The following is an 11,257-nucleotide window of genomic DNA, read 5'->3' on the forward strand; positions in this document are numbered from 1 at the left end:
TGACAATTTTTGGGAGGGCCTCTGTGTTAGAAGCACACTATTTTCTGGATAAACTCGGGTGTCGGAAGGGTGCTCTGCTCTAAAGTGTTGGGATATTCCAATCTTGCCTGGATTCTTTCCACTTGTTTAACCCCTTGCCTCTTTTGATGATTTTAGTGCCTGTACATATTTAACACCTTTTTCCTTCAGATCAACATGAATGAATAATATATAATGATGGGAGGTAAAAAGGGAGTTGTGTTGTGTTTGACAACCCTTTTACGAGTGAGTTGCAGGAGGGCACGCCAGATAAGAGGTACATGTGACTTTCACCGCGGTCATAAACGAGCTAATCCATAACATAGAGCTCCTGCTATCTGCACCACAAGCACAAAGGACGGGCGGTGAAAGGTAGGCTTCATTTAATGACACCTTTTATGTAGCAATTTCATATTTTTAAACTGCATTTAGTGATTTTTTTCTGAAGTTCTGTAGTTGAATCACCACAAGCAACCTATAGCAGGCATTCCAAACCAAGGGTTGCGTCCTAAAATATGTTTTATGTACTGTGGACTTTTGTTGGTTAAGATTGTGAGTTTATTCTTACTTGAAAAAAGAAATTAATACAAATTTGATTAATTGTGAGTCAAATAGTCGTGATCAGAATTGCCTTCGCTGTCATTGAATACAACGAAATTTGTGGTTGCTACTCCTTGGCGCCTATATACCCGTATAAAAATATTTACTGTTCATGTAAGGAAATGGAAATATGTATCATGCAGAAATGTACATGTGCGTAGAGACAAAGTAATGGGGGAGAGTAGTACGCAGTTATCGGATGTTTGCGAGAAAGTACAAACGATTACAGTACAGTGTTCAGTTATTGCGGCTTCGCTCTATCGCAGGATTTCTTTTGTGACCATAACTTAATCCATTGTGTGTTTACCTCACTATATTTTCGTTGTCTTGCTATTTTTCTTCTAAGTCGGACCAGTCAAAAAATGGAGATAGTTTGTATTTTTTTTACGAGAAATTTCTTTTCCAGAACCCGAGACCGTGAACATTAGAGCTCCTCGCCCACAAAATCGCTGTTCCCCGACCAAAGACACGTTGGAAAAATACGCTCCGAGCGTACTGCTTCACTCAGACCGTTCGGAAACTCCAAATTTTGTTCAAATGTGCCGTTCGGTTATTCGCAGTGCCCCAAAAAACGGAGCCCAGTGCAAGGAAAGTATCCAGACGCGTTCAGAAATGAATGTGAGTTGAGTGTGCTCTGCACTCCGACAGCACTTGAGGACGAGAATGACGAAATGGCGGATTTATAGCTACAATAAAGATGTTCTTTTTACAGTTCTATCATAAAACGGCTTACCTTAACTGCAATCTTGCATCACATATTAGACAAAGGTATAAATCCTAGTGGATTCATGCACCTTTTAGATCGTTGTTGCTGAAATCGAAACCAATTTGCCATGTTGTCATGACTACTTCTGAGCAACATAAAATTGTGCGGATGTGCCAATCAGAATCCATGTCAACACAACTCTGAAGGACCCATTGCCCTAACATTTGAGGGCTTGTCCTCATGTAGCCAGAGCGGTCCACACATCCAACCACACTGCGTTGTGTTCTGGTGCACAAAATGGGCGAGACACTGATAAACATACACAATTGGGTTTTATTTATAAGTGTGACAACAAAATAAAATGGGCAACAAGTTGCGTCGTCCCATGTCTGTCATGTGCCTCTCCGTAGGCCTGAAGCTAACTGAATGTATATTTATTTAAATAGTTGACAAAAAATGTATGCTTTATAACAGAAAACTATAGCTGCTCTCAGTCTTATGCAGCCTTACAACTCCAGTTTTTTTCAACATACTCAGCGTTCTGAGATAACTTTTGCAGTACAACCACAATACCTGTAAGTGTGACAAAACAAAATAAAATGGGCAACAAGTTGCGTGAGCCCACGTCTGTCACATGCCTAGCACAAAAATTGACCACGATTAGCATATTACACGACCAACACACCAAGGTCACTCAATCACATTATACAGTAAGACTATTGATGAATGAAGTACCAAATAACATCGTATGTAAACATTTTACATTATATTTACATATAAACCTTCGAAATATAATAATTTCTTTAGACGCCGTTCTCCTCAAGCACGTACCTCTCCGTAGCCCTGAAGCTAACTGAAAGCGAGACGGGAGCTTCCACGTCTATCCCATGTTCCTTCAAAATAGAAGCTCAAACTGCTAAAACAGGAAGTATACAAAATAAAGTGAATGATAACTCAGTTTGAGTACAAAATGAAAACGAATCAAGGATTTGGGGAAAATTAATCAATAATAAGCAGAATTACAATAATTAGCAATAGTACTTTTGCTATCTACTATACTTAGATAAGTTCCAACTATGGAATTGGTATAACGGGAAGCAGCTATCAACTCAACTGTATTTATAAAGCACTTTGAAGCAACACTGAGCAAGAATTCGACCTTCATAAAAAATGTTCACAACTCTTTTGATGAAACATTGACTTACAAGTAGTTGAATGGGCCTTTTGTCATGCCCTGGGGTGTCTGTATAATTTTTATTGGCACTAAGCAACTTTGAGGAGGATGGGAGCAACCCTGCCACACAAAAAAAATACAAATGTCCTGAATTTCTTTACGGCACACTCACTTCCTCCTTTCGCTATAAGGACAGACGTCGATTCAAACGTCTACGCTCTGTTACTGGTGTCAAAAGGCAGATGGACCAAAACAAACAAAAAAAACCCAAATGTATTGTTTTAACAAAATTAGATTCATTACCTAATCACTATCCATCCTTCACACAACCACTGGAAATGAAAATGTAATTCAGTCCATCTTGCAGGCGAGAGCGCAGGATTTCACGACACGGCATGGGAAATGTGGTTGACTTTTGTCAAAACACTATCGTTTTTGTCCACATGGCACCGCCATAATCAATAAAAACTGACACACAAAAACTGTTATTTTAAGACAACCACTGCTGTATACAGAGTGCTGTACATGGCGCAAAAGTAGGTCATACAAATGCATCAATTTGATTTTTTTTTCCCTGAGTCACCACTAAAATAAACCAAATTTACAATAATAATGTAGTCTCTCCAGTGCCTCACAAGAGGTTGTATTTGATTTTCACGCTCACATTATTTGCTCATTGAGTAACAACAGTGTATTACATAACCTGTGTTGTATTTAGAAGCAGTTGCTTACAATGGGGAAACACAATGCCGGACGCCTTGTTGCCATATTGCTGTCTGTGGTGTTCTACGGCGTCAGTTTGGTGTTCAACGGTCTTTCTGTTGTAGGAGTGGGTAAGTAAGCAAACGTGTTGGGGGATACAGCACATGTGACCAATGCATTTGATCAACACCGTGCCTCAAATCTGCGCAGGGCCCTTCAGTACCACCACAGGCAACGTGTCTGACGTGTTTGTGACGGAGATCACCCCGTCGGGATGGACCTTCAGTATTTGGAGTGTTATCTACGTCTGGCTGACACTCATGATGATCTACATCCTGGCTAATCTTTGCAGAAAGTACTCACCGTTCAATTATCTATAATAATGATAGATTTCATTTAAAATGATTTATTTACCTAACTAGGCCAACTAGTGCGCACCATGTTACTGATTTTTTTGTTGTTATTTTTATTTCTTACAGAAATGCCCATGGCTATGTTTACTGCAGTCCGCCAGTTTTGCCCTACGGATTCTTCGTTTGCTGGTGTTTTAATCTGTGCTTCAATATCGCCTGGCTGCTTGTTTGGGACAGAGCGTAAGCTTTTTAGAGTAACTTATTGTACACAGTAATGTAAGGTATGATTAACAAGATGTTGGTAATAATATTACATTTATGCGAATTACAATGCACTTTTTCCCGTGTCCATATCTCTGTGATTCCTTTCACATTCCTCTTTGCAACTTGAGTTTCCATTTAAATTCCAATGTTTTTTTTTTTTTTATAGCCATGCCATCTAATTCTAAAGATTTGACTGAACCCATTAAAGCCTCAAGCACCTGGCTCAACAGCTCCCCAAAACCTAAGGTCCCCTTTGGAATTACCCTTTAAAACCTGACGTTTTCGCAGAAATCCAACACTTACAAAATAATTAATAGCTCAGCCCCTGTAGCAGACAGAAACATAATTCTAAAAGAATTAGAGAGCTTAGACGTGGCTTTCACGCAAGCAGAGTTTATTATTTACCGTTTCAATCGAAGACGTAAAAATAACGTGTCAGTGCAAGAGAAGCACTATTTTAATACAAAAAAAATCGAGTGGTAATTACCATCCTATATGCTGTTACAAAGACGTCAATATCGTCATTTTCTACAAACCATATCACATTCGACTGGTTCCACTGCTTCAAAGTCCACAAGCGCGTCATCTATATATCACTGCCGTTACTTATCAGAACTCCCGGCGATCGACGGCGTCCGCCATTAGCCTACGGCTCGAAAAAAATTCCACGACATCCTCCGCGGTCTCGCGACACCATCACGTGTATATTCTGATGCATTAAGTTGGCTAAGAGACGGAGAATTGGATTAAAAAATTGCATTAAGTTGGCTAAGAGACGGAGAATTGGATTAAAAAATTACAGTGACGTATCCACTGTGCCGGCTTTAAAGGTAGAAAGACGCAACAGCGCTTCGGCTCTAGTGGTAGAAACGTGGTTATGCGCTTCCGTCCTTAATGGGATAAAAAAGAGTGTGCACCAGCCTGTAAGCTTTAAAGGAGACATTCAATTAAAAAAATGTTCTGGGGTAATTCTCTCTATACTGTTTATCCAACCTTTTGAGAAAAGCAAAAAAAGATCATTATTAAATAAAATATTACTTCTAACAAAAAAATTACATAAAGAGCCAATGAAAATTTCTGAAGAATGTATTAGGAAAAAAGTCCAGATAACATTTTTTACAAAAGGATTTTCTGTAGGGCAATTAAGAACATAGTGGTCAACGAGTTCAATTATATCCTTTTCTGAATATCACACCTTCGAATCGAACATTTGTTTTGTTGACCTATCTTCTTTTAACACATTCCCCAAGGTGGATGATTGCCGCGCTTGTTTTTCTAATTCTGGTTGCCGGCACGAACTACGGCATGATATCTTTGGCCAGCCATGGTCTTCACGTTTATGGAGCCTGGCTCAAGAAATACCACAAAGTGGACCTGTGGCTCATTCGTATATTGGTTAGTGGAACCTACACCGATTCCATTCGTTAAATAGATCACTGAAAATAAAATGAACATTGTGATATGGCTCCAGGTTCAGAATGGTGTGATGATCTACACAACATGGACAACCATCGCTACACTCATCAACTTGGCCATTGTGCTGACCTACGAAGCAAATGTTTCCGCTACAAATGCTGCCACCGTGTCGTACTGTATGTTGACGGCCGTGCTGCTTGTTTGGTGAGCCTGATATACACCAACACAACATATACAATATATTTTTTCCACATTGCTCTTCAAAAGTAAAATTCTTTCTTAGGTTTTTCCTGCAAAATGTAGTCTTGGACAAGTACATGCGCTACGTCCTCATTGACTACCCGGTTGTGATCTGGGCGCTGGCAGGAAACTTTGATAAAAACTACAATGCTGAATCACCAAGCCGTAGTGGCATCTTCATTGGTAAGACAATTCATTTTACGATAATGCAATGTTAAACTGTAATCGTCAGTCTGCGACTCCGTTATCGGTGTTTTAACCGCACTTCCGTCATCACGAAATTACACTTCGTCACCGCTATTTGACGACCGCCAGACAGTCCGTCATCGCTAAATTACCGTTCATCACCACTACTTTTGGACTGTCAGATCCTTCCTCTCCTTCTTCTTCGGTGGTAACATCGACCGCCAATCAGTGTTGAGAACGTACTACTTAACACGTCACAAGGCAGTTGACATGGGCTAAGCACCTGGTTAATTTGTTTATATCTACAAGTACCAATTTTGCACCAGTGAAAGTGTTCCAGCCTATTGCGTATTCCTTCGTGCCACAGATTCAAGTATCAAGTACCGGTACCTACAAGTACCTTTTAGTTAGTTTTTTTTTTTTTTTTTTTTTTTTTTAAATTCTATTATTATAATTTCTTGCAGGCAGTCGGAACTTATAAATGAGTCGTTTTGTTTCACGTGTTTATTGAAGAATTAAAGCGGAAGTCAACCCAAACATATTTTTTTCAAGATTATGTTCCCAGCGGGCCCACTAGTTGAAGCATGGCATTCTGATAAATATTGCATTTGTGGAATAAGAGTTAATCCACTGATTAATTTTGCGTTTGTGGAATATAAATTAAGCAGCAAAATGCACTCCTTTTTAGCCATCTCTGTGGCCATTTTGTCTTCTGTCGACTGAAAATGACATCACAACTGCTCAGAACAACCAATCACGGCTGACCTGTTTTCTGAATCTGAGCCGTGATTGGTCGTTGTGAGCAGTTGTGATGTCATTTTCAGTTGATAGAAGACAAAATGGCCGCCCCAAGAGATGGCTAAAAACAAGTGGATTTTGGATTTTGTGGAACACTTATTCCACAAACTCAATATTTATCAGAATGCCCTGTTTCAACTAGTGGGCTTGCATAGAACATTTTCTTGAAAAAAAAATGTTTGGGTTGACTTCCGCTTTAACAGTTATGCAGTTGAACAATTTCGATGTAGCTTGTGAGGTATCTGCAGACAGGAAACACAAAATTACTGGACTGACCTTGACCTAACAGCCACAGCTGGAATTGGGAGCCAGTTAATCTAGAAGCCGGTTGAACTGGAGCACCTGGACGACCTAAATAGGCAAAATGGGAACTGAGATATAGTTAGCAGCCAGAGGCCCAACTAACTACTGTCTGAGTGATATGCAGACAGACAACAGCAGTTGTGTTGATGTTGGTAGCTAGTTGACAGTCACGGAGCAGAGGTGCACCTACACCTAAGTGTAGGGATGTTACGATTCACTCAAGCCCCGATTCGATTCGATTGTCAGTTCCAGATTTTCGATTAAATTTTTTCAAAAATCGCTGTCATGTTTGTCTCTGTGCGTAAGTGTGGTAGTGCAGCCATCCACAAACACAATACGCAATGATGTGACGGACAGACGGACTGGTCCGTCAGTCAGATGGAATTGCCCACCTCTGAACAGAAGTTATCCGTCATGGGGGTAACTAGTGATGTGTTCGGCAACACTGACGCATGCGTCGAGCTCATAAGTGAAGCCTCGTGACTGTGTGCGTATCGCTTTAATAAGAATTCACATGACCGATTCAACAGCGGTGTAGCTCATCACTCCCCCTGTCACTGAGGCGCCAAACTTCATAAGGAAGCGCATCTGTTAGCAGTCTGTGTTTCTGTCTTTGACAGAAGACAAAATGGCCACCCCCAGAGATGGCTAAAAACGAGTGCATTAACACTTATTCCACATACGCAATATTTATCAGAATGCCCTGTTTCGACTCGTGGGCTTGCATAGAACATATTCTTGAAAGAAAATGTTTGCGTTGACTTCCGCTTTAAGGTTGCATCAGTTCGACTGAACCCTCCTACTTTGTAAAAGAATATATTCAAAGCAGGGACACAGCATAGGGCACGTACAAGAAGTCACAAATACATCTAGAACAGAGGTGTCAAACTCAAGGCCCGGGGGCCAGACCCGGCCCGCAACACCATTTTATGTGGCCGCGAAGGCAAATCATGTGTGTTGACGACATGTTTCTTTCAAATTGTCTTCACTTTTAACACTACATATGAGATATTGCAAACATTTGTTACCAATCCCTCCTTTAAAACAAACTGAAAAGAGATGAAAAAACTATTACTTGGCTACTGATTTCAAAACTAGTTATCCATCAATTTGTTGTGTATATGTGATGATAGAAAGCGATGGTGCATTTCACAGTCGTAACGGCCCTCCGAGGGACACCACAACTATGATGTGGCACACGACAAAAATGAGTTTGACACCCCTGATCTAGAATAAACATGGGCGTACAGACATTTTACAATTTAAGTTGCTTTATTAACGATGAACATATACTGTATATTTACATATTTTTTCATGAAGCTATTTCTTGTTTGAACATCAAGCTTCCATGCATTGGATGTGGAAATTCTGAATGCTATTATGAGCCATCTTATGTTTGCCAACAGAAAGGTTTGCATAGAAAATGCTTGGATAAATAGTTGATATGTACCTACTTTTATAAATGTATGTAAATTTATACAAAGCCCTTTTGGCCGTCTCCATGGTTTTTTAGGCACACCAGCCTCATCAATGCCTTGTGTTTTCCAAAACAAGAGAAAATGTTGGAGGGGGGGAGGAATCTTCTGACTGCCAAAACATTGGAAACAGTTTTTTTAAGTAAAAATTTATATAGAAAAATAATTTTTAAAAACGCTGCCACAAAGACAAATAAGCAACATCATGTTCACATTCACGACACCTTCACATTATGACATGTTCTCATTATTTATTGACTGTACATTTCAAAGATATTTCACAATGAGATTCAGATAGAAATAATATACAATAAAAACACAACTAAATAATATTGTATCCAAGCTGCCCTCAATATAATGATTTCTAAGTCCAGCAGGTGTCCGTATTGAGCAACAGAGTGACACACTACCGACCAAGGGGTCGGCATTTTACTAAAGTTTGCCGGTCCGTCATTCGTCAGCAGTCTGGGTACCCGTCCGTCATCCATCAATGCGTCTATTTTTCAAGCCGAACAAAACTGTCATTGTCTGTCTGTCAAGCCGTCATGTTATTTTAATCGCGTTTCCGTCAGTGAACATCAAAGGCCCGCAAATCCGTCGTCAATCTGGAAAAAAAAAAGTCCAACACCTGAAAAATCCATCCATCCATCCGTCCATTATCTGAACCGCGTAAGTGGGAATTGGAGTGCACTATGTAAATCATAATGTGCCGGCTTCCCACTCAAACAGCTCTACACTTACACACAAGTTTTACTTGAAAGTTTTGCTTACCTTACCAGAATCCGTGTCACATTGTTGCCAAAGGTAAACTGATGGTGAATTAAAATGCTTCGTAGGTCCAATCCCAATACCCACACTTGCGCCCTACGGACTTCACTTAAGTGTACACACGTGCACGTAGTGTTCGCGGGCGCAGGTTACAACTTAAGTGTACACTAATTGAATAATTGGGACGGTGAGTGTGACGTCGTCGATTTATGCGCCTGCGTCAGCGAGCAGGGTGGCACGAGTTGTTGTTTTGACAATTTTGAGGTTGCTAAGTACAGTAGCCAAATTAGGATAAAATACACAGGTAGACAGGTAAAAAAAAAAATCGGCAGAGGTACAGGAATTCCACCGAATGTCGTTAGTTTCCCGCTATTTTGGTCAAATCCGCAATGAATTGTGGTTAATATGCTTCGGCTGAGGGGCCATGGATGCGTGCTCGGCCGAAGTGCACAACAAGGGCGTAATGGGGGCGGGGCGACAGAGCATTTCGCAGAATTTGGGAAACCCTCGTACTCTCGTCGGGAACGCGCGAGTGAGATTCGCAAGTGTGCCCGTGTGAGTATTGGGATTGGGCCGTAGTCCTTGCGCTTTCTTCTTCTGTCTTTTAGCGATTGTCAAACAACTTTTGGTGCGTTGTGCCATTTTCTGAAATGAGTGTGGGAGGCGGCAAACTACCGTTTCACAACCTCCTAACCCTACTCTTTCCAAAAATAAAAATATAAATGTGAAACTTATCTCACAAGAACTTCTCGACATTCAAACCTACTTACTGGTACTATATTACTTCCTTGATAAGCGGTGTGGGTAATGGTCAGCATGAGAAACTCATGATTATCTCTTTGGTGCATACCCCCACCTGCTGTACATATAGTGTCAAAGCAGTGTGGTGCGTGTATTTTTCCCCCCACATCTATCGTTCTGAATCCATCATATACAGCAGTGATTTTCAAACTTTTTTTGAGTCAGGGCACATTTATTTTATTGAAAAAAATCATGCAGCACACCAGCAGCTGAAATTGTGAAAAAAAAAGCTTATTTTAACAAGACAACATGCAAAGCAAGAAGGGGGAGAGAGACAAAACTTGTAGCAAAAAGTAGCTGAGTGAGAAAATGTAAGAGTACGGAGATAAGCAAGTTGAAGTCTGACACTAGCACTTAGTTGAACCTGTACCTATAAAGCCGCAGATTACAAATTGGCCACAGGTGTGTCATCCAAGGCACTGCCCACCTAGCTCACAGCGTGGCATAGATAAAGCTTCAACTGAAAATAGAGCCATAACACCTAGAATCATTATACACTCCTCCACCATCATAACGTGATGACTCAAGGACGGTATTGTTATCGTCATTATATTATCGCATGTGCTACAACATTAACAGTTCGGTTTCTGACGCATGCCGACTTGTGTTTCCTCATACTTGCAGTTGTGCTGCTAGCGGCGGCGTCGTCGCTGTATGCCGTCCGCCTTGTCCTGGTGATTTGGCGCCACTGCAAGCAGCCGCTCTACAGTGGCGTCAGCCCGGACGCCATGGAGCCAATGGAGATTGCCCAGCGGCAAAAAAGGGCACTCAGATGAACACCTTTTCAGGTTGTCATTTAAAAAAACAACAACAGTTTGTCACTGCAGTGTGTTATATATATTTTTTTACACACCGTTCGCCTCAAGTGAAAAGGATTCACCGGTATTTTGACGTACAGAGTTCATAATTTACACAAGGTGACTACTCTGTTATTTGACTTTATCTGTAATTAGTATCCCTGGTTGATCTCTCACTGACTGATCTCTGAACCCTTTATAGTGCCTGCCTACTGATTACACTTAACACAGACCATGTAGGTCTTGATGACATGTTGTGTAAAAACGTATTCCGACATTGCACATTTCTTGTGCTTGTATATTTATTATTAGAAAATAAAGTAAATGAATGATACAAGGTGTTCTAAACGTGCATTTTTTTTGGGTGTGACTGAAAGAAAGACAACACTTATCTCTCATGGTCAATTAATGTTAATTATTGGTGGATAGACGGACCACATCAGACGTTCAGTTGTGGGAGGGCCCTTCTTCTTGCAATAACACAATTGTTATCCTACATTGTACGTTTACGATGAAATATTAGAAACTACTGTCAGATTTCGCTTACCATCGGGAAAAGTCCCTATACCGACTCTCCGTTTAAAGCAGTGCTTCTCAATTATTTTCTGTTACGCCCCCCCTAGCAAGAATAAAACAATTCGCGACCACCACCCCAC

The 11,257-nt window shown here is 40.6% G+C and overlaps 1 protein-coding gene across 1 annotated transcript in view; it reads left to right on the plus strand.

The window, feature by feature from the left end:
* LOC147127704 (uncharacterized) overlaps positions 1–10,932 on the plus strand; it is an 11,344-nt gene extending 412 nt beyond the window's left edge. The window contains exons 1-8 of the mRNA XM_086021530.1: positions 1–390; positions 3,217–3,331; positions 3,411–3,555; positions 3,680–3,793; positions 5,068–5,212; positions 5,289–5,437; positions 5,517–5,656; positions 10,429–10,932. The exon at positions 1–390 is cut by the window's left edge and continues 412 nt beyond it. Coding sequence (XP_085877656.1) covers positions 3,232–3,331; positions 3,411–3,555; positions 3,680–3,793; positions 5,068–5,212; positions 5,289–5,437; positions 5,517–5,656; positions 10,429–10,580 — 945 coding nt within the window. The 5' untranslated portion in view covers positions 1–390; positions 3,217–3,231 and the 3' untranslated portion in view covers positions 10,581–10,932. The remainder of the gene's footprint in view (positions 391–3,216; positions 3,332–3,410; positions 3,556–3,679; positions 3,794–5,067; positions 5,213–5,288; positions 5,438–5,516; positions 5,657–10,428) is intronic.
* The last annotated feature ends 325 nt before the right edge of the window (positions 10,933–11,257 follow it).

The sequence above is a fragment of the Filicampus tigris genome, chromosome 21, assembly GCF_054856515.1.
Source record: "Filicampus tigris isolate MCC_2025a chromosome 21, RoL_Ftig_1.0, whole genome shotgun sequence".
In the NCBI taxonomy this organism is placed as follows: domain Eukaryota; kingdom Metazoa; phylum Chordata; class Actinopteri; order Syngnathiformes; family Syngnathidae; genus Filicampus; species Filicampus tigris.